This window comes from Chelonoidis abingdonii, chromosome 5 (assembly GCF_003597395.2).
Source record: "Chelonoidis abingdonii isolate Lonesome George chromosome 5, CheloAbing_2.0, whole genome shotgun sequence".
In the NCBI taxonomy this organism is placed as follows: domain Eukaryota; kingdom Metazoa; phylum Chordata; order Testudines; family Testudinidae; genus Chelonoidis; species Chelonoidis abingdonii.
This window is the reverse complement of record NC_133773.1, coordinates 95000152-95023306: the sequence shown is the minus strand read 5'-3', so window position 1 is coordinate 95023306 and position 23155 is coordinate 95000152. Positions and strand designations below refer to the sequence as shown.

General features: G+C 43.0%; 3 protein-coding genes across 27 annotated transcripts in view; 2 read left to right on the top strand and 1 right to left on the bottom strand.

The window, feature by feature from the left end:
- Positions 1–399: 399 nt before the first annotated feature.
- On the top strand, positions 400–5606 carry SLC10A4 (solute carrier family 10 member 4). Its single transcript, XM_032768900.2, has 3 exons — positions 400–967; positions 1954–2164; positions 4561–5606. The coding sequence occupies exons 1-3, from the start codon at positions 513–515 to the stop codon at positions 5074–5076; spliced, it is 1182 nt and encodes a 393-aa protein (XP_032624791.1). The 5' UTR covers positions 400–512; the 3' UTR covers positions 5077–5606.
- An 840-nt stretch (positions 5607–6446) lies between these two features.
- ZAR1 (zygote arrest 1) lies at positions 6447–8286 on the top strand. Its single transcript, XM_075066491.1, is given in 5 exon segments — positions 6447–6817; positions 6820–7281; positions 7507–7599; positions 7678–7752; positions 8049–8286. Coding segments are annotated over 5 exon segments (1101 nt in total). The 5' UTR covers positions 6447–6490; the 3' UTR covers positions 8193–8286.
- Positions 8287–16168: 7882 nt separating this feature from the next.
- FRYL (FRY like transcription coactivator) overlaps positions 16169–23155 on the bottom strand; it is a 434628-nt gene continuing 427641 nt past the window's right edge. For 12 of the 25 annotated variants that reach the window (XM_075066485.1, XM_075066486.1, XM_075066465.1 and 9 more), the window contains 4 exons: positions 21730–21747; positions 20667–20777; positions 18636–18832; positions 16169–18225 (listed from right to left, as the gene is read on the bottom strand). In XM_075066485.1, the coding sequence (XP_074922586.1) occupies positions 17967–18225; positions 18636–18832; positions 20667–20777; positions 21730–21747 (585 nt within the window). In that variant the 3' untranslated portion in view covers positions 16169–17966. The remainder of the gene's footprint in view (positions 18226–18635; positions 18833–20666; positions 20778–21729; positions 21748–23155) is intronic. The other 13 variants (XM_075066487.1, XM_075066471.1, XM_075066472.1 and 10 more) reach the window with 3 other exon arrangements.

Below are 23155 nucleotides of genomic sequence, written 5' to 3'. Positions count from 1 at the left end.
GGCACCATAACAGATACAAAGGAAGACATGGGCCCTGCCTGGAGTAGCTTCTTAACAGGATGTCTGTCTATGCCTGTGGGTTAAGTGTGTGACTGAATGCACCGCTATATAAAGCAGACACAAGACACACTGGTACAAAAAAGCAAGCTTTCTTGTGTAAGAGACAGAGGAAATCTAATGTAGGGTGAGTATCCTAGATGCAGTGTGTCTAGTTGTAGGTGCTATATTGTGTAGGGTAGATTAATTCAATGTGTGTGAATGAGGGCTATTGTGCTTGGCTGTAAGTGGAGGTGCCTAGGGGGTGGGGATGAAGGTCTGAGGAGGGCTAAGATGTGCCAGTGCTTCAGCCTGGTGACTGACTGACAGTCTCCTCAGCCTCTTCACTGCCTATCAGTCCCCACCTTGTGGGGCCTCCCGGCTCCTCCAGTGCTTGGGCAGGCGATAGGGACCTGGCAGTTTCTGACTAGATGCTCAGCCGCTGACTGCCAGGCTCGCACACACAGTGCACAGCCATGGACAGCTCCTGGGTGGAGAACGGGACTCTTGCCCCCTTCGCTTCGCTCTCCCTGGAGCCCGAGAACAGCAGCAGCAGCGGCAGCCCCCGCCCCAGCCCCTCCGGCTGGGTGCCGCAGGCAGGCACGGGGTCGGGGGGCAGCCCCCCGTTCTGGGATACGCCTCTGAACCAGGGTTTGAGCGTGTTCGTGGGGCTGGCGCTGTGCACCACCATGCTGGGCTTGGGCTGCACCGTGGAGCTGAGCCAGCTCGGGGGGCAGCTGCGGCGGCCGGTGGGGGTGCTGCTGGCGCTGCTCTGCCAGTTCGTGCTCATGCCCCTGCTGGCCTTCCTGCTGGCGTTGCTCTTCGCCCTGGACGAGGTGGCCGCGGTGGCCGTGCTGCTGTGTGGCTGCTGCCCCGGGGGGAACCTCTCCAATATCATGTCCCTGCTGGTCAACGGAGACATGAACCTCAGGTACCCACCTCGCCGGGCTCATCTCCCTCCCCGGCGGGGCAGGCGTCGCTCCTTGTCGGAGTATAGGGCCCAGAGAGGGCGGCCTGAACCCCGCTGGGAGAGGGAGGCAGCCGGGGGACTCGATGTGCCAGGGGCGCTGCGGGAGGTGGGGATGTGCGGGGGGTCAGTAGCCGTGCGGGAGATGTGGATGTGCCGGGGGTGGGGTGGGGGGGAAGGGGGATTGTGGATGTAGCCGGGGCGGGGAGGAAGGGAATGTGGATGGTGCGGTCGGTGGGGGAGGAAGGGGGGAAGTGGCGGGGTTAGTAGCAGCGCGGGGGGTGTGGATGTGCCGGGGTGTGGACGGTGCGTGCTGCGGGAGGACTGTCGGGTTTACAGTTGTTTAAAATATTCGCTATTTTATAATCAGGTCTGCGCCAGCCTTTGCTGCCCCTGTTCCGGGGCGCGGCTCGTGGGTACCAGGACAGAGGAGCCGGTTTCAGGATCTCAGGGGAATTTTGGGGGGACAAAAAGACGTTTGAGTTCTTGCGTTGTTGTGTCCCGCGCTGGCTGCGCGCCTCTGGGAGATGCGGAGAGCCCAACCCGTGCCGAACACTTGCAATTATTATCTGTTTGTGCTCCACGGCCCCCTAAGGCAGGCAGGTTTTACATGGAAAAATATAATCTTCCTTTCACAAAAAACACAGCCGGCAATACCCTCCCCCCCCTCCCCCAACCATATTCAGGCCAATATCCGAGCATCTCCAGCCTGCTCGGTAACTGGAGAGAAATTCTTGCAATCAAACAGCTATTTGCCCCCTGGGCGACTCTTGTCCCAGCTCCTAGAGAGGGTTTTGCACGATAGGTTTGTGCCTCGTTACACGAAATGGATTTGTACCGCCAGCTCTTACTGGAGGCTCGGGAGGTATTGTTCCCCCACACCCAGCAGCTGATGGAAGAGCTGCTCGTGCTGACCCGCTGCCTGTTGTTCTGTCCCCTCCCTCCTGCAGTATTATCATGACCGCCTCATCCACCCTGCTGGCCCTGCTGCTGATGCCCCTGTGTCTGTGGATATACAGCCGCGCCTGGATCAACACGCCTCTGGTGCAGCTCTTGCCCCTGGGGGCCGTGAGTCTGACCCTATGCAGCACTTTGCTCCCCATCGGCGTAGGAGTTTTCATCCGCTACAAGTACACACGGGTCGCCGACCTCTTGCTCAAGGTAACAACAGCTGCGCCGGGTCCCACTTCTACATACACAGAGGTGCCGAGCACCATCGGGGAACAGGCCCCTAGGGAGCTCCTTCTCGGTGGGGCGGTCACAGGGAGTGGGGAAGGGCTCTGCTTCTCGGAGCCGCACTATGGGCGCTGCTGCTTTAGGATACAGAATGTACATGTTCTAGTTAAAGGATAAGAAAAGATGCACGTGGCGGAAGATTTAACAGATCTACAGTAAAGAGACGGGTAAAGCTTTTTAAAGCGTATAAATACTGCCCTACGTCGTGAGCACGTAAAGAGTAGAGGAGCCAGCACTGAGAGCAGCGTGCACAGTATCTGTTTCACCAGGACTGCATGTCAGTGTAGAAACAGCACTTCCGCGTATTGTATTGATATTACTCAAATCATAGGATGAAGGCTCATCACATATCCCGTGTAAACCCTCAGGACTTGTTCCGAATTCTAAACAGAATCTCTCTCTCTGTTTTCTAAAGAGGAAGGATAAGCGCCCATTGTGGTCAACTAGTAATAAAAATACTGCCCGTGCGTGACTATTTTCTGTAAAACAGTTACAGGCAAGATTAGAGTTGACCACAAGTAACTTTTTGTTAAAAATAAATAAATAAATAAAAAATTGCTCTCTTACAAAGACCAAAGGATGAATCAATATTTCCACACAGTAACACTAAATAAAAAGTAGACAGGCAATGCCATTTCTTCAGTGCAACAAGAGCAGATCAAACCACAGATGAATGGTCAATATATTTCTAACCATGAGACAACATTGCTAAGCATGTGCTTTAAATAAATAAATGTTATACATATAACAGGTACTATATCCACATTAGAACTAGTAGCTTCAGTTCTACATGCAATAAAAATCAGTAAATTCCTAACTAACTAAAATAGTAACACGTACAACTATCTTAATTTGGAATAATTAAAACAAAAATATAACAGTTATTGTTTTCTAAATTATTTCTTTGTTTTGAAAATATACAAATTTTCAGTAAGCATTTTTCATCAATCGTGGCACAACTAATTTCTATATTTCTGACTAAACCTTCATCATGCAAGTAATTTGTATGAAAGTCAATAAGAAAAATAACATTAAAATACATTTTTGTGCATGTTAGTTGAAAATAATTTCAAAGATTCAACAAAATAAGCAAAGATACCAGGATTTCACCCGGTGTTTTAGGGAAGGATGAGGACAAATAAAAAAAATGGTCTTACTGAACAACAGAAATGTACAATCTTATTAACTTTAACTAACATTATTAAGTGCAACCAAGGGAAAGAGAAAGGCTTGAGGAAAGGGAATTCATGGGGACAGGAAAGTGAAAGCATGCTGTGGAGACTACTAACCATAATTGAAGAGAATTACCCGACCGAAGTACTATTACAAAGTCTTTAAACATCTATTTATGTTGAAAGCAACAATAGTTGAACAGATGAATATTTCTGTTCATCAAAAAACAAAACATGAAAGTTAAAAATTAAGGTAAACTTTCAAGCAAAACATGCTCAAAGGTAAAGCAAAGTCACTCAGCACACAACCGGTTAATACTGCAAAAATCACTCGATGGTTGCAGCATGCACAGAATACACTAAACTAAAAAGACCCAACCTCTGGGCCCAGTCTTGCACCAATTAAAGTAAATTATATAACTGCCATTGAATTCAATGGGATCAGATCTTATTTCAGAACCAGTACCATGCTTTTTAACTGTCAGTTTGGATAGTTTGTATCTCCTTTAGGCTTAAACTTGGGATACACATTGTTAGGCAAGATGAAATTTCTTTAAATAGTTTATCCAATTTACACTTTAAAAGTAATATTTTAAAGTATTTTAGCAAAAATCAGACAGTTTCATTTTCTTTTTTAAATGAAAATGTACACACATTAATGCAGATTGTTACTATCTTTCAGAGAAAGTATCCCAGGCAAGTTATAAATGTTAAAAACTAATTAAGAGACAGATTTTTTTCCACCCTTATTCACCTTGCACCTTATTCAAAGTCCACTGAAATTTTGGATCAGGTCCAAGGTAAGAAAGGGTAGCAGAATCTGTCCATCAGTCGATAGGTTAAAATAAGATCTGTGTTAGAAATGCTAAGGGTATAGCATACTCCCGGGAATTTGTAATTAAGCAGAGTGGTCTTTTCAATGTCCTTCAATCACATTTTGTCTGTTCACTATTCATACAAGGAAAAGCTTCTGCTGTAACTGCTGCAATAAAATGTGCTGATTTTTAAAACAAATATATAGTTTAAATTATTTTCTTATACTATTTTAATAATTGTGTATTTAATTAATTTGCTTTTAAATGACTCTAATGTAAGTTTTCCCTTCTTTTTTCTCTAACATATCTGATTGTGATTATTCATTATTGTTAGGTTTCCTTGTGGTCCCTTTTAGTGACTTTGGTGCTTCTTTTCATTCTGACTGGCACTATGTTGGGACCTGAGCTGCTGGCAAGTATCCCTGCATCTGTCTACATAGTAGCACTCTTGATGCCCTTAGCGGGCTATGCCTCAGGATATGGCTTAGCTACTTTATTTCACCTGCCACCTCATTGCAAGAGGACAGTGTCTTTGGAAACAGGATGTCAAAATGTCCAGCTCTGCACAGCTATACTAAAACTAACTTTTCCACCACATCTCATAGGAAGTATGTATATGTTTCCCTTGCTTTATGCACTTTTCCAGGCTGCAGAAGCTGGGGTTTTTGTGTTAGTGTACAAGATGTACGGAAGAGATGCCTATAAACAAGATCCCCTAAATGAAGATGAAGACACGGATATTTCTTACAAGAAACTGAAAGAGGAGGAAATGGCAGATACCTCATACGGCACAGTGACTGCAGAGGAACACAATTCTATTCTGATGGAGCCTGCACAGACTGCACTGTAGATGGACAACAGAGCAACAGAAGGGGACGCCTGAGTTACAGTAATATTATATGGTATTTGCAATATGTTTTGGGAACTCGTAAAACAGGCAGCTGGGGTACTGACTAGTCTCCATTATCCACCCATCTACTCTCAGTGTATAAGATGACCATATATTTACTATTGTGCCAGTTGCGAATATTTTCTCAAAAACATAGCCTTATATGTACAAAAATCAACGTGACACAACGAGATACGTCTACAACTTCATACGAAGAAGCTCTTTGGTGACATAACTAAGGCAGGGACAGGTACCAGAAACGAATGAAGTATTTTGTAGGAAAGGGTTAATTTGTGTATCACTGATGAACAAACGAGCAAATTAGATTACATTTGTAAAGTGTCGTTCAATTTTATGCATCCCATTAGTTGTAAAAAAATCCTGTCTATTGTTCTGATGATAAATGCGTGGAAAAGATGAATTAACGCTGTACTAATCACTAATTAAAATCCCTCCAAAAATAACTAAAAATTAAAAGGAAGTGCAAGTAACGGTTTCGTTTATCTAGAGACGTATCTAGCAGCGATTTATCTTCAAGGAAGGTAAATCCTCCCTTCTTAAACTATCTGGTCCCTGGCTCCTATGCTTAGTACCAGCCAAGGAATTCACGCGTTCCTTCCTCCTTCACAGATTCATCCACAGGTGCTGGAACTGGGGGTGCTGCCGCACCCCCTGGCTTGACCTGGTTTCCATCATACACAGGGTTTACAGTTTGGTTGAAGGCTGTCAGCAGCCCCACTGTACACACTGTCCCAGCGCCCCTGGATTCCCCCGCGTGTCGTTTCTATCACACACACCGCGCTGTCATTGTCTGCCTGCGGCACGCAGCCTCTTGCTGCTCCCGGAAATCTCACCAATCAATCAACGCGCCGGGTTTGCTCCAAAGAAAACGCGCCACAGCCTCCGGCTAACCCCCCCAGCTCACATGAAGGAGGCACAGCCGCTAGCCCCCCCCGGCGGTTGGCCGGGCAGATACAGGAGTTGTAACTCAAGGGCCAGAGGAAGGGAGACTCAGGACATTTAAGAGACAGAGAGAACCCAGCAGGGTGGTACCAACAAGGGGTTTACTTGCTTCAGAGACCTGCCTGGAGCTCTGCGTCCGCGCCGCCGTGGCTCCCCTCCCACCTCTGCTATGTTCCTTTGTCCCCGGGCTCGGGCTCTTCCCATCCTCCTGCTTTCCCCGCGGGCTTCCCGGGGCAGCGACCCCCGCCGGGGAATCCGCGGCGAGCTGCTTCATTGCCCCTCTGCCAATGGCAGCAGCCCGCTCAGGTGGCGGGGGGGGAAGGGATGTGCACCTGAGCCCGTCCGCCCCGCCCTCCTCCAGGGCGGAGTATTTAAAGCGGCGCCCGCGGGCTCAGCTAACGGGGCAGGCGCTATGGCGGACGAGGCCATGGATAGTTACCTGTACTCAGCCTACACCCCCTACTCCTACCGCTACCAGCCGCCAAAGGGCAAAGGGCCCCCGGGCGCCTGGCGGCAGCGGGGCACCTACTTCTCGGGCTATGGGGACACGGCGGCGGCGGCCGCGGCCGAGTACTTCGATAACTACCAGCGGGCGCAGCTGAAGGCGATCCTGTCCCAGGTGAACCCCAGCCTGACGCCGCGGCTCCGCAAGGCCAACACTAAGGAGGTGGGGGTGCAGGTGAACCCGCGGCAGGACGCCTCGGTGCAGTGCTCGTTGGGGCCCCGCACCCTGCTGCCACGCTGCTGCGGCGGCGGCCGGCCCCCGGGCTGCCCTCGCTGCGGCCCCGCGAGCAAGAGCAGGGCAGCCCCGCCACCGCCACCACCAGGCCCGTGCGCTTCCCCCGGACCATCGCCGTCTACTCGCCCATGGCGTCCCGCAGACTCACCACCTTCCTGGAGGAGCCCGAGGACGCGGGGCAGGAGGCAGCCGAGGAGGAGCCGGAGGAGGCGGCCGCCGAGGAAGAAGAGCAGCAGCGCACGGAGGCGGCCGCAGTGCGGGCCAGCTGGGAGCAACCGCCCGGGAGCAGCGCGGAGCCGCAGGAGCCGCGGCCGCCCCAGCAGCAGGAGGCGGCAGAGGAGGAGGAGGCGGTAGCTGTCCCGAGGCAGGAAGGCCCGGTGGAGGCCTCGGAGCGCCAGGCGGGGCAGCCCCAGGCCGCAGCCCTTCAGGAGCCGGGGCAGGGCAAGACCCGCCTGCGCTTCCAGGTGAGGGCCGGGTCACCGCGTGCCGCTGCAGGGCAGGGGGTGGTGGGAAGCCTGGGGGGCGGGGCCTCGGGTGACTGGCCCTGGGGCGGCAGCGATTCTCTGCGGTGGGGTCACTCCTTGCACGGCGGCTAGTAGGCTCCAGGGTGCGGGAGCTGGGCAGGGCAGGCCTGGCATGGCTGGGGGCTGGCTCCCTGCCCGTGGCTGAGTAACCCTTGTTCCCCCCAGTTTCTGGAGCAGAAGTATGGCTACTACCACTGCAAGGACTGCAACATCCGTTGGGAGAGTGCCTATGTGTGGTGTGTGCAGGGCACCAACAAGGTAGGCCTGGTGCTCCTGGGTTGCCCCTCCATCCCCTGGGCTCTGATTGCCACTGACCTGCTTTCCCCCTTCCTCCAGGTCTACTTCAGGCAGTTCTGCCGGACATGTCAGAAATCCTACAACCCCTACCGCGTGGAGGACATCACCTGCCAGGTGAGCACTGCCCCTTTGGGCTGGGGCACCTTGTAACTTGGCCTACTTCAGGGAGGTGGTTTGTGGGGCCTTCACCACGGTTGCTTCTAGTAAGCCTGGGAACTCCAGCTGTGCTCTAGCACCACCAGTGAGTGGGGCTTTGTCAGCAGCCTCACTCATCCCTGCACTGAGCAGGCTATAATCTAAACTACAGCAGCCAATACTGCTCCCTCCCCTAAGCTTGCAGATCTCTCCTGCCTTGCCTGTATCACTGCAGTTCAGGTGCTTTCTCCTCCAACATCCTTGCTTCTTTCTAGAGCTGTAAGCAGACCAGATGCACCTGCCCTGTGAAAGTGCGCCATGTGGACCCCAAGAGACCCCATCGTCAAGATCTCTGTGGGAGATGCAAAGGCAAACGTCTTTCCTGTGATAGTACATTTAGTTTCAAATATATTATTTGACTGGGATACTTGTTTAAAGGATCCCAGTGTAAAATTGCAATCAAAGCAGTTTTTCTTTTGAAAGAATATATAATATGGTGGGGTGTATAGCTGGGCAAACCTACAAATAAAGGTATGGCAAAGCACTCTTATAACAGATAAGGCATGCTCATGTCTACCTTCTTTGAGTATGGAAGTTGCAACATTCCCAATTAGGAATGGGGGAGAAGGCACTGTCCTGTCATACAAGGAAGAGTAGTTCTGTGGCTGATTTTATTGTTATGGTGACAACATCTAGCATTTCTGTTTCTGGAAGAGGCAGACATGCTTTCCTAGTGACCTCCCTAAGCTTCAGGGAGGCATCTGAGGAGTGACCTAGATAGCTGAGTCTCAAATAGATTACTGATGTAAACTACCTCCATTCCTCTATGTAAAGCATCCATCTCATTTAACACAAGAATGAAAATCCAATGGCATCCTTCCACAATACAGGCAAATATTAATGTAGGATTACAATTGAACTAAAATGTTCTACAGTCACTAACTAGGATAGGAGTACTTAAACATACACAACTTTCTTCCTATCAATCACTTCAACATCTGAAAGTTAGCAATTCTCTAGGCAGAGGGCTAGCCAGATCAAGAAACAAAATGTCTTCAGCTCAAGCCTAGAATTATACAAGTAGCCAGTTTAGCTGTAGAAATGGCTATCACTAATCTGAATACTTCCAGGGGCTGTTGTAGCACTATCTTTAATGAAACCCCTTAACCTAAAAAGGGCATGTACTCCAGGTGTGCATGGCTGTAAAGGGGAGAGGGTAAAATGAAACAGCTGTTGCTAACGGACCAGTTAAAGATTTTCACTGTCTGTTGTTTTTAATGTTTAGCTCAATTGATCTGTATAAATTACAAATGTGGCTATCAATAACTATCATGGCTGCATTTCTCACTTATGGAGCCTATTGTGAAATAGCTTACTTCTGTTCTAGCTGCTTTATTAGCTATCTGATAGTGACTGTTAATTTTCTCTACCTGTGTATTTTTCAAACTGTGTAGACAAAAGCTTCTGTTACCAAGAGTCAGTAATGTATAACTTTTTTTCTGTGAAACTCTCTCCTTTAAAGATAACACATTGCTAATATCCAGCCTTCTTCTTGACTTGATACACCCCAACATTTACTGATCAACAGCAACACTCACCATGAGGAAGGGTGGTATTATGTAGCATTTCAGAAGGAAGTTGCTATAAGAGGAAACTGTTGCATAATTTTAAACATTTTCCTTACTGACCCATGATCGCTATCCTAAGATGGGAAAACACAAGACAGGGCTGTCTAACTTTTGGAGGTTCCTTTAAACTCTGCCTGTACCTACCACATATCCACAGTGCTTGGCTTCTGCCTGCTTGCATGTGATCCTCCCCTTCTCTAACTGTGAAGAAAGTCCTTAAGATATGAGAGGATTTGTGGCCTTTTTGCCAGAATGGCACAGACATGAACTGGAACCACAATAGGATAAGTAGAACAAGGGAACTGTATCTCCCAACCCCACAATAGCACAGTACTGGCCTGAAACCATTGCTGCTAAATGGGAAAGGTATTCATTTCTTAGTAGTAACACCAATTTCTTAGCAAATCTTGCATCCTACTTAAGACTATTCTCCATATTTACTTCTAATTACAGTCTGTAGGGAATCCAGTTTTATAAGCAACTGGATGAAAACTATAGCTGTTCATCAAGCTTGTGGGCAGATTCCTAGGCAACAGTGGTACTGAATACTGAAGACTTATAAAATCTCCAGTGTTTTTTAAAAGCACTGACTTTTTGGAAAGACAGAACATAATCTTCCTTAAATAAGGTCTTTTATGAATTAAAATTAATAATGTAGGGCCTTCTGCAGGCAGTTACAATGAAGTTTTTCATACTTTCTTTTTAGTGAAAGTCCATTAGATCTGCTACTCTTCTCTCTCTTCCTCGGTGAAGATAGGAAAGGGCACACTACATAAGAATGGAAACCAGTCTTTTTTTCCTTACAGTAAAGGTAGACTTGGAGATAAGAATTGCTGCATTTAAAGTTATGTACAGAGTTCTAGTCTACATCTATTAATGGGAACCTTTTTAAATGTTTGCCATGTAAAGCAGTTGGGTAGACACAACCTTTAACAAAAGTAAGGATAATAGTCTGTATGACAGGACATGGATTTTCTAATTTCAGAAGATGTAATGTGCATACATTACTCCTTGCTATTTTGTTTGCAGTACATTATTCATCCTTTTTAATGTTTGTATTCTGCAGCTTGTAGGATGACATTCTACATCCCTCTTTCTCCCCTATCACAAACTTGTTTCTAGTGTGCAGTTAAATGTTACAGCTAGAATCAGTGGTGACCAACTAGCTTTTAAATGCCCTTCTGACCTAGTTGCAGTAACTCAGATTTAGTGTTTTTAGCACAGACTTGTTCCCAGCATAAACATAATCTTGTTTTGCCTCTTATTATCCCTTTCTGCCCAACTGTGTTTGAAAATGTAGGCAACTTTACTGCCTGTGAGTATGGAGGGTTTTTTCTAGATGAATCTTCCACATTTGAGTTCTAGGATTTTTAATATTGTCCCGGAGTCTATCACAGAACACTAGGGCCATTTTTGAACGTGGAGACCTATTTACAAATTTAGGACGTTGACTCATTTTGCTGGGCCTAATGCACAAAAAGAAACAGCCCAACAATCCTAATTCTGAAATAATCTAAAGTGGTATCTGAAATGAGATTGAGTTGTTGAGGTTCATAGACCTATACATTGCCAAATGGATTCCTCTGATGGGATGGATGGAGCTGAAGCCCCAGCTCTATGCTTGGGGTTTGATACTATTGGATTAGTGGAGATAAGGAATGGCTGATCAAGTCCATTTGGGGCAGGCAGGGGGAGGTTTGAAGAGCATCTTGCCAGAGTGACTGATGCTCTGACTAACAATTACTAAAGCTTTGTGAAGGTTGGCTACTGTTAGTCCAAGACTCATAGATGCAGGCAGTATTGGAAGTGTATTTATTCATCCCTCACCTCCTACTACTAGGAGTGTTTCTAACCACATCAAGAAAGGAGCTGAATGGCAACAGCTAAGGTAAATAAGGCTAGAACTTCTCAAGAACTGGATCCTGTAGAAGGGGAGAGGATACTTTCCTTCCTACACAAGGAGGAATTCCATAAGATTGCTGTGCTGGACAGGGGATCTAGCTTACCCTTCCTGATCACTCTGCTTCACCAGCAAAGATTTGAAAAGGACCAGACTGCTCTGGGAGCATGTTCTTGGAGACCGAAGGAGGTGAAGATGTCAAGCTCAACAGGTAATCTTTAATAGAGCTCCATGTTGACTTATTGGATTTTTTTGTAACTTCTGTGAAAGTGATGGGAATGCTAGTTCAATTTGGACTAAAGCAACCACATTTCTGCTGCACCAGCTTAAGACTCCCTGTGAGGAAGTATGATGCAAGAGCAGCTAGTATGCTAAACATATCCCAGATAAGGGATACATATTACCAATATTTTGGTAATAGGAAAGAGCAAGAGTGACTCGTCCTTTATCCAGTTAATATTGAATAAATGCAGGAGATAGCTTAAAATTGTAGGGAAATTATTAGTATGTGATAAATTTTCTCCCTTAAGAAACTTTGTCATTTGTCTATATACCTTTCCATTACCTGTGAAATTTATTGCTCATCTTCCCTCCTACTAGTTTAACAAACTGTAATTCTGTTGAAAGACTAAGAACTGAAACATTACAGGAAAAAATGTAAATCCCCTTCCCTTTCCATACCTGAAAGTCCAGATGTGACAAAGTGTAAATGTAGAACACAGGTGGACTGCTTATGCATGTGAATAGTCTGGCTTGCATCTCTGGGTATCCAGAGAGAGAGGGGCCGTAACTCTCAAGGGGAAGAGTGTCTGAGAGAAAGATGTGAGTTGCTGTATTTGGGGGGAGGGGTGTGCAGCAGCAGCAGTAGTGGTGTTGGTATGCAAGGACAAAATACATTGCCTCTAGCATGGCAGCAAACTTGTATGTGGCTGTCCAGCTACTGCTTTCCTTTCTGCTGCCTCATCTCCCTTTCACTCTGGTTTTGGTGCCCTTTTCTTGTCTTTTCCCTCCTACTCTTCCCTTCCCAATGCTATTTCAGATTCTTGGAAGGACATGCTTGGCCCTGTCTTTCCTCTTATACTGACTGTCCTGAGATTTTCCTCCTAGGTTCTCTTCCTTATTCTCTGCTCCCCCCCCCCCCCGCCCCCACAAATGGTCTGAGAGAATCTGACTACTGGCTTCCATGTAGCTATAATACTGGCCACTTCTTTCTAAAGTGAGGGTTGCAGAGTGCCAGTGTCAAAAGATGAGTCTTTAAGCCAAATTCTGTTATACAGCAAATAGCTTTAATCACATCAATATGTGGAATGATGGAAAATCTTTTCCCCAAGCCATTAATGGGCTGTACCTTCTTTGCACAGATGGAGAGGTAGTCTATATTTCCATCAGATATGGCCAAACCTTTAGAAATACTTATTACTAACTCCTATAACTCATCCTCATGTACATAATTACAATTTTGACCCATGTAGTTATAGGCCTATCAGTTCAACATGAATCCCAGTAAGATAATGGAGCAGCTGATATGGGACTCGATTAATCAAGGAATTACAGGAGGGTTACATAATCTAATGCAAATCAACATAGGTTTATGGAAAATAGATCTCTAATGCAATTACAAGTATTGATAAAGATAGTGTAAATGTAATACTTAAGCCTTTACGGTGTTTGACTTTGTATGACATGACACTGATTAAAATACTAGAAAGATATAAAATTAATATGACACATTAAATGGATTTAAAAACTAGGTGAGGCCTCAATGTAAAATAAAGGAGGAATTGTCATCAAGTGAGTGTTTCCAGGATTGATCCTGGGCCTTGCACTCTGATTTCTAATCAAGGATGTGTAAAACTACAAAGTACACACACACCCATGGGGCAGTGGTAAATAAGGAAAGATCATGGATTCAGAGCAATCCCAATCACTTAGTAAATGGCACATAAGCCAACAATATGCATTTTAATATGGTAAAATTCCTACATCTAGGAACAAGAATGTAGGCCCTACTTACAGGTTAGGGAACTCTATCTTCCACAACCCATAAATCTTTTTCCAGTTTACCATTTCTGAGGAAAATCAGCTGACCCTGAGCTTCCATTGTGATGCTGTAGCCCAAACAGGAATCTAGAGGAGTAGATAGATGAGCCTGCTGTTGGAATACTGTATCCAGCTCTAGTGCCCAGAGTTCAAGAATGTTGATAAAGGGGAGAGGGCTCAGAGAAGAGCCATGAGTGTGGTTAAAAGATTAGAAAACACCTTTATAGTGATCTTTTTTCTTTGAGTCTAAGGGGTGATTTGAGTAGTAAATTTGTTCCTTATGTGGATACTTAATTAAGGGACTCCTCAGTCTATCAGAAGTATAACACAATTCCATGGCTGGAAGTTGAAGCAAGACAAAATTAAAAATGGAAATAAAGCAAATTTGACAATGAGGGTAACAACCACTAGAAGTTTACCCAGGGTTTTGCTGGAGTTTCCATTGCTACCAATTTTTAAATCAAAATCAGATGTTTTTCTAAAAGATATTTTCTAAGAACTATTTTGGTGAAGTTCTAGGCCTGTTTAACACAAGAGGTTGGACAAGATGATCAGAGTGGTCCCTTCTGGCCTTGGAATCTGTGTTTGGTATGAGATGTTAACCAGTGCTTTATCAGAAAGGAAAAGATCAGCTAACACATCCTTTCTAGAACTGAACTTTTCCCTCAGTCTAACACTTTCCCTTCTGGCTCCTGACCTCGCGTATCTAATACGATGGAGAGCACTACAGAAAGTAATGGGAGGAGAGAAATCAGACACACATTTCCACAGTCCCTGGCAGGAGAGAACATTTTCTTTAGAGACTACTACATAGAACACCTTTCTCCCAAAGGAGACCTCACCAGAGGAGAACAAGCTAATCTTGGACAACTTTATGAAAGGACAATATAGACGACAACTTGATTTCTTTTAAGGTGACTGATGCTCCTTTTAGATGAGTGCTACATTGGACTGCATTAAATGAACCTTGGAACCTGCCCACCTAGTGTAGTGTATGCATTTCTAACACATCATCTTATCCATCTGGCTATGGACAAGTTGTCTTGTTTTGGATGGAAAGATAAGGGTGCTGATTTTTTTTCTGAAGCAGTCCATGTGTTTGAGGTACATCATCATTGCTCTGTGGACTATGAATAGTGCATCAGAAAACTTTTCTGTCCTGGAACAGTAGACTTGATCAGAAGGGGAAGACTATGGCCTGTGGAATATGGAAAAAGTAATCTTTTCTCCCAGTTACCTAAGAATCAGATTTATAAGACTACCTTCTTATTAAAGATGCACTAGTGGAGGTCAGGGTTATGGACCTCAGAATGATCAGGTTCTGTGACAATCATAGAACTGTAATGCACAGAGACATTTGTATGCTGCTTCTAATTTTCTTCACTCTGAAAGGATACTTTATATACAGAGATGTCAAAATTTACCTGTATGCAATTTATATTTTCATTACATAAAAATTAAATGATTGCCATGAGGAAGGGAGAGAGAGCTGCAGTTATCACTACACTTCTTTTGAAAACAGCAGGTGTTTCTGCCAATCATCCTACATCACTGCAGGTGCGGCATCATTGAGGCAAGAGACTGAATCTTAATATAGTTTGAGAAGGGGCTTGCTGCACATTGCTTCACTAGAGTGGCTGGTATTAGTCAAGTAAATGCTATAACTAGGGAGCAGTAGGGTGGGGATAACATCTGGTTTCCACCCTCCCTGGCTACTATTTCTTTCAGCATTTTTGGCAATTGGAGGATTGAGTGCTTTTGATAATGGCAGTAACAGATTAATCCTGTGGGCTGTCCATCCTCTAGTTTCACACTCTAGTATGTTTTAGACACTTGGTAGGGAGTCCTGATTCATGTCAAATGCAAGAACTCTCTGTCTCTGGCCTATGCCCAATGCAAACTTCTGTTCCCATAGTACGATACCTGTTGTGGACACTGGATTGTGTAATTTCAGAGGGGGTTGCAGGGGCTGCCACAAAGTTCCTGTGTATGTGGTTTGTTGCTAAAAATCTGGGCCAGTTTTTCAATAACATACAAGTTATCTTAGGGTTGGTTTGTTGGACACCTGGTTGCAATTGTCTTCTCAGACTAATCCTTCATTGCTTTCTCCACCCCCATTTGCATTAGTTGACACTCCAGGCAACAACATATTAAGCAACTCATGATTTCACTTGGCTAAACCTTAACCTTCTCAGGTACACCCCCTGGTTCAGAAGGTAAACAGGTCATTGACCCCCAGTATCAGATAAGATGCTTGATCATCTACAATAATATTAATCTAGGATAGCAGTTAGCACAAGAATCCAGCTAGTTATAAGAACTGGATGTGTAAAGCTTGTTCCTGTTAGCAAAATAAAGTACACTTAACGAAGTGGTATACCAATTTATGTGGCTGCATGGATAGCTGGTGTGGGAGAAAAGAGTGCTAGGAAGACACTGTGTAGTGCATTTTAAGATGATTTCCTTCAGAGGCTTGGGAGGAAGCTGGATTGGGAGAAAACACCCAGATAAGGCTAGACTATATTGCTGGGAACTAGTTTAGTCTGATAATTGAAAGAATGGAAAGTTCCAAAAACTGTACACATTACTGGGTAGGAATTGTTCACTGGAATGCATAATTAGATGTGAGGCATGTGCAGTAAAAGCCATATTACACAGTCTGATGCACACTAAAATGCTGTAGACAGGACCAGTGAGAAGAACACAAATTTGTTTGCTAATTCATTGCTGAAATTGTACAGTATGTTAACAAATATTTCCACTTCAATGTTTACGAATGTCTAAAAAAATGACACATCCTTCTAGCTTGCACAGAATACACAGGATGACAGGTACAATGTTTTTATTTTACAAAAAAAAGGGGGTTGGTAAAAGATGATGTAAATAAAAGTGTAATGCACCACTAAATAAAACTACATATCCCCAGTAAATACTTATTAAATAATTAAGAACATCAGCTACAGTACCACAAACATCAAAATAATTCAATTTTATCAGGTCAAAAAAATACAGTGATTATGGATGTGCCTTGACCAGTTACAGAGCTTGTTAAGGTAACAACTACTGTCAGCAGTCCAACAGCGTGCACAGTGCCTTCAATTAATGCATTTCAGCATAATTACATTTCTAGTGGGGGCCACTTCCCCAAGAAAAGGCAAAGCTAAGAATTTCATTTGTACATTCTAAACTCTGGAATTACAGATCCCAGTTTAAAAAAAAATCACAGTGGGTAAGAGATGCATATAAAAATACTGGTGTTCCTTTCAAATTACAGGAATCATGGGACTACATTCACGTATTTCTTTTACAAAATGATTTTCAAGAGAATCCAGTTCATTTTATGCTACGGTGAAAAATGACTATGAACTATCAGTATACAGAAGTATATTGCCGGTTTGCATGTTTTGATAGTGTTTCCTCTTTCTTTTTTTTCCTGTAGTCCCAGTTCCTGAGGTGTAACGTGAGTTATGAAGATACGTGTAAATGCGTCCACACCTCTTTTCTTGAACACAGCAGACTACACTGACTGCAAGTCATGTATTCTACTACCAATAGCCACTGTTCCCCTCCCCCCATTAGCTTTGTACATCTATTCTCACATAACAGTGCATTGCATGAATATACAAGAAAAATACTGGCTTTGCACTATACAGTTTCTAGAATATATACAGAATAAAATAAGTTAACTTTCTTCTAATGAGAATTGCTGATGGGCAGCATATATCTTTAATATACATTTTAAAGTCTCTGCAGGCAGCTACTTTTTGGTTAGTTATCAATATTTGTAACATAAGCACTGATCAGAGAACTGAGCAGCATTCCAATAAAGTTAACAGATATATTATTTCTTTTAGAAACACTGGGGAATCCCAGTTTAAAATATTATTAAATGTCCTAACATTTACACACTATGAGGATTAGAGCTAATAAAATAAAATTTCTCCAAAAATAATCTTGCATTGCTCTTTTAGGCATGCTCTGAGACCGTATCAACAAACATCCATACCTTCAAAATGCAACAGTCATATATATCCATACATTTCAACTCTCACACAATTCCTCATTACAGACAAAATGAAAAGCAAAACAAAATATTGAGAAATCAATGGTTTTTGCAAAGTCTTTACAAGTCCTTTTTCTGCTCATGTATGACTGCACATTCTTCATGACACTGCACAGTGTGTCATTAGGCATTAGTTGATGATTACATTTACTGTTGTAAAACCAGGAAATCTTGCAGGTTTTCAGCCAAAACAAATCAGCCTTGATTTTAGCCTCATCCCACCTGCTTTACTTGTCTCAACATCTGGAGGCCATTACTGCAACAGCACTTGCAATTGTTTCTACAGAAAATAATGCATATATATGCATTGCTTTTAGCCCTTTTCCTTTAATGTAGTTTATATCTATATAATACAAAAAATCACTACTGCCCACCCAACTGTTGTGTGTAGAAACAGCAGTCAGTAAGATGTTAATTCCATTGGTTTTTAGATCTTTGTTTTTTGATGAAATTTCGTGCTATGTTAAAATTCTGTATTGGCCATCAGTTTTTTTGTAGGAAAGGTGCGTGATAATGCTCTGAGGCTCCCTTAGCTTTGTTTCCTTACTAAATGAAAAGCTGTTCAGAATCCAGTGCTCATCATATTTCCTACAGGTTTGGCTTTTGCTAGAAGCTGATAGGACTGAACCGTGCGTAGCGACTCTCGAATTTCTAGATTAAGTTCCATCAGTTTTGAGCTGGCTTCTGACATGTCTTGGTTAGGGCCTACTACGGCAAAGCCTCCCGTCTGGCCCAGCGTCTGATGACGAAAATATATATGCAACAGCGTTTGGACTGGGTCATCTTCAGAACTGCCAAATATGTCATTGGGCCAAATAGACCTGTGAACATATAATTTAAATATTTAATATTATTTTCTTTCAAAAGAAAACACAGCAATTAGTCAACATAACTTTCATTTTTGTTTTAAAGTGTGTGTGTTATATAGGAAAAGAATGTGAGAAGAGTTCTAAGCTGCTAGTCCTATACTTAACAAGATGTCATTTTCTTACAGAATAATATACATTGTTTATTTTTCAAAGGTTACAATTGTTAAAAATCAGAACTACCCTTGTTAAATGGTGAAATCCACAAGAGAAAAAACACAAACAGTCAGGTTTGTCCTTTTCAACAAGGACATCTAGCAAGAGTTAAAAAAATTGGAGTCAAGCCTATGTTTAAATTAAAAATGTCCATTAGGAAACTGAGTGCTGCTCTAAAAGCATATAATTTAAATAATTTCACATTTTACCTGAAAGCCTTGACCTGTGCTACAGCTGATATAAACTCCTTGCTTCTCAAGGTTTCAATGAGAGAATGAATGGCAGTTTCTGTGCTAGCTTGGGAAGCCTCTGATATTTCAATTTCTTCAATACCACTGTCTGAGGCAGATTCAGCCTCTTTCAGACAGCTCTCCAGCTGGGCAAGTTCTTCTGACATGTTTATAACCTAAAAGAAATATGGAGAGTTGAGCCTTTCTGGATCAAAAACTCTTTTCAGCTGAATTAAGTGTTGCAGGAAGATAGGGATGTGCATTTTCCCCTCCCCAGAACTGTGCATGAGGCGGGGATACAGACAAGGGCACCAATGTGGCCCCTTGGCCCAAACACTCATGCATATGGATGATTACACGAGTCAAGTATTTGTAATGAGCATTTGGGCTTTCAAGTAGTCTATCCTTAGTCAGTTCTTCAGAATTCCTTGCAGGAATTCTTACCTTGCAATCACACTGTAATTGGTGGGCCATGAACCCTTCCACCTGTAGCCATGTATCAAATCAACGTAAAGATGTAGCCTCTTTTGGAAGAATAAAATAAAGTTGAAATGATTCTATTACAAATAAAGAAAATCAATGTACAGAAAGAAAGAAAAAGTTCAGTACACATATACAGCAGTGGTGACCAAACACTATAGTGTGGTCCAGCCAGTGCACATACTGCAGCGCTGTTCCTGAGCTTGCACTCATGCTATCATGGTCTACACAGAAAGCAAAACCAGGATCATAATTCCCCAGACAGGACAGGTGGGGAAGAAAACTCCTTAGCCACAGAGCATGAGTAAGACACGAGACCTATACTCTGAAGTGCTTCTACGTCTGACATGGTGACTGGGGAGCCGAGAGAGAGAAATATGCATGCTCAATTGTCCTAGCACCCTGCTGACTAGGAGACACATCCTTTCATCAACATTACCCAATGTTATCAACAAAATGTGCATACTGGGATCTGAAGAATGAAAATATCCAGGTGCCCATTATAGGGGAGGAAGGTGTGTGTAACTGATAAGAAGTGTGGGAGAAGCTTGAGGAGAAAGAGGGTAAGTCTACACAGCAAAAGCTGTGCACGGGCTAGCCTATCTGAGCTAGCTTGAGTCACCTAGCAAGGGTAAAAGGAGCACTCAAGAGAGCATAGCATAGGCTTCAGAGCAGGCTAGTGAGCTGAGTATGTACCCAGGGTCTGTGCTGAGCTTGTACTAACTGCACTGAAATCCACCCTGTGCTGTCTTCACTGTTATTGTTACCTGTGGTAGTTGGATTCAAGCTAGCTCAAGCAGGCTAGCCAATGCACACCGTTTGAGTGACAGCTTTAAAATTGCTTCCTCTTCATTAAGTGCCCAGCTGCCCTTTCAACTCAGCAGTTTTGTATGGCCCTACAGGCTCTTTTAATTAACTTTCTGTTGTAAAAACCTCTATTAGCTATTTTTTTTTTTTAGAAATGTCACTAATGTTGGGTGCCTCTTTGTTGTGTTTCCAACTTGAGATACCTGCTCCCTGATTTTTAGTTGTGTTGAAGACATACTACCAGCTTTTTGTATACATATGCACAGATAGGTTATATTCACCTGAAACATGAATATGGCTTTAAAGCTGTAACACTAATTGCAAACTGTACATAGTTGTATAATCAGAAGAGAAGACTCAGTGAAGGAAGAAAGAGTCTTCATAACAGAATCTTCTTGACTGGAGTTAACGTACCTCATTTACGGTTTGATTGTTATACCCCAACAGTGACACAGAACATTTTAAATCCTTGATTTTTTTAAAGATCATTGGGCTCCCTGCATTACTGTGTATTAAAGAGCTTTCAAGTAGTCCACGGATCAACACAGATATAATTCAATGACTGAGAAAATAATTTCAAGTTCTGATTAAACCTTTTATCTCTTGGCTACAAAACACCTAGTATACACACTTCCATTTTCAAAAGAGATGACCCGCTGATGATTTTTAATGGGTATTGTTTTTGAACACCAATAACAGGTAGCTAAATAATATTTCCTTTACCTCTGCCTCTTTTTTGATTGTATCTATTTTGCTGATGAGTTTGCAATAGGCTTGGAACAGAAGCAGCAACTGGAAATGCAACTTGTATAACCTCCGACACAACTCCAGCTCCTACAAATGTAAACAGCAACATTATCTTAAATTCAGGGAGTGCTAATCTACTAACACATGACACAATCAGACAATAAATCATAGCCAGTTCATTCAGCACCGAATTTACAATATTAAAAATATTTATTTGCTTACTGAAGAAAAGGAAATGTCAAGAAGATTTACAAGCTAATGTAGTGAGAAGCTGATGAAAGCAGGTGAAAGCTGCATTCAGGACTAGACTGGTAATTAGAAAGTAGTATTGCTCTTGCAAGTTAAAAGTTTATCTTTTAAGAAGGGCAATCACATTTCCAACAAGAAAAAAAAAGGATTCAAATGACATTTCAAAATGCCATGCTCCAGTAGGAAATACATAAATCGCTTTTGTTTCTTTTGGCTGTTTTGTCAGTTTAAACAGTAGATCTGATACTAAACAAACAATTGTGATTTATGAGTATGGTCTCTTTTCCCAATGTTAATATAAACAGATAAATATGCTACTGACCCTAGACTTAAGGTTACAATTGCACGATAGAGCAAGAGGAAACTAATTAATTCTTAGACATAAGAATAATGTTTCCTTATGAAAGCTCGCTATGATTTTATTTTAAGAAATATCAGATGGTAAATTCTTATTGGAATGGAGCAGCAATATTAACTTATGCACTGCTTTGTTTGCATATTTTTATCTAAAACACTAGTCAACGAGAAGGCAATGTTAATATTGCTTTAGATTTAGAGAAGCTACTGCTAATGGAGTCATCTACTATTAACTTGTATTAACTACAGGATCATATTATCTACAAAGGACCACTAGGTCATGGGTTAGGACTACACAAAATTGAAGCGTGCAGTACTTTTATACTAGTCTATGATGAGACATTACTATCTCACAAATGGAGAAGAGACAGATGGAGACCAGTTTGTTGACTGACATGGTTAAGTATTCAATAAATCAAGAACCATCACTTACTGCTAGAATTTCCATTTGCTAAGCAAGCAGATGAGCAGGTCACAAAAATACAAAGGAAGAAAAAGATCAAGAATTAGTGTAGGAAATTATTTTAATTAGGGTTACAGATGTCCCAGGTAAACTGGAGGAAGAAATATATCTACCATTCTCAAAAGATTCATTGAGTGGGAAAAATATCAGTCTGAATTCCAAGTGAAATTACTAAACACTTGCTGATATAACTGACAAAGAGTAACTTTTTTTCTTGCTGTCCTACCCATTAACAAAAATATACTTCAACTACAATACTGCTACAGGAGGGGTCTGGAGTTATATGTGTGTAAATATTTATATAAACCATCAGAAAAAAGAACAATTTGGGTTTATTATCTGTACAATCCATTTTCCTTAATCCATGCCATCATATTTGAACATAGGGGAAAAAAACAAAAAGGACCCCCCCCCCATCACTTTCCCCATGAATTTAGGGTGTTATGTCAATCTGGGTTTTGAGTCAACTCAAAAAATCTTTGTTTCTAAGTTTTTAATTAAGACCTTTACAATACTTCAATGCAAGATTTTCACAGTCTAATTTCCCTCTAGGATTGTGCATATGGTATTTTAGAAGAAGAATGTGCATGTGGGTGTGTGGGAAATGTCAGGAAAGCCTTTTTTGGCTATGTCTACACTTACAGTAGCATGTAGAGTACATATACACTGCACGCACCCCTAGCATGGGTATAAACAACAGTGTAGACAGTGAGGCACTACTTCGGTGAGCAGAGTAAAGACACACCAGAACCTTAGGGTACAAATCCTACACAGCTCTCTTCATACTCCCTGTCTTCCCCATCTACACCGCTGTCTTTAGTAGTGTAATGTCCCACTGCCTTCCTGCTGCCAAAGCCTTTCCCTGCCACACGGAAAAGCTCTGGCGAGGGGAGGCACTGGGGAAAGGCTCTGGAAACTCCCTGCAGCAGGGAAACACTCTCACTTGCTACAAATGGCAGGGTGGAAACAGCCCCTTTTTCACTGTGGCGTGTAACTACACATATCTTACATGCCGCCACCAGTCTACAACAGGCCTCAGAGTATAAGTTATTTGGGGCAGGGAATGTCTTTTGTGTTTTGTACAGTGCCAAGCACATTGGTGGCACTTAATACATACATACATACATAAGCATATGAGAGATGATGCAATCAAAGTGACTCTTCCACAAAGGAGCAGTTTATGCTTTAGTATTATGTAAATACACAGAATATATACAATGCCTATTTTTTATTCTGTAGTCTGTACTCACTAACATCTAAATAGTGTAGTAATTAAGCAAGCAGTAACTATTGGGCACCGTGCAATTTCAGGAGATTAGACCCTGATCCTGAACCATGAAAATCAATGAGCGTTTTGCTACCGACTTCAGTAAGTATAGCATCAAAGCCCTTAGGG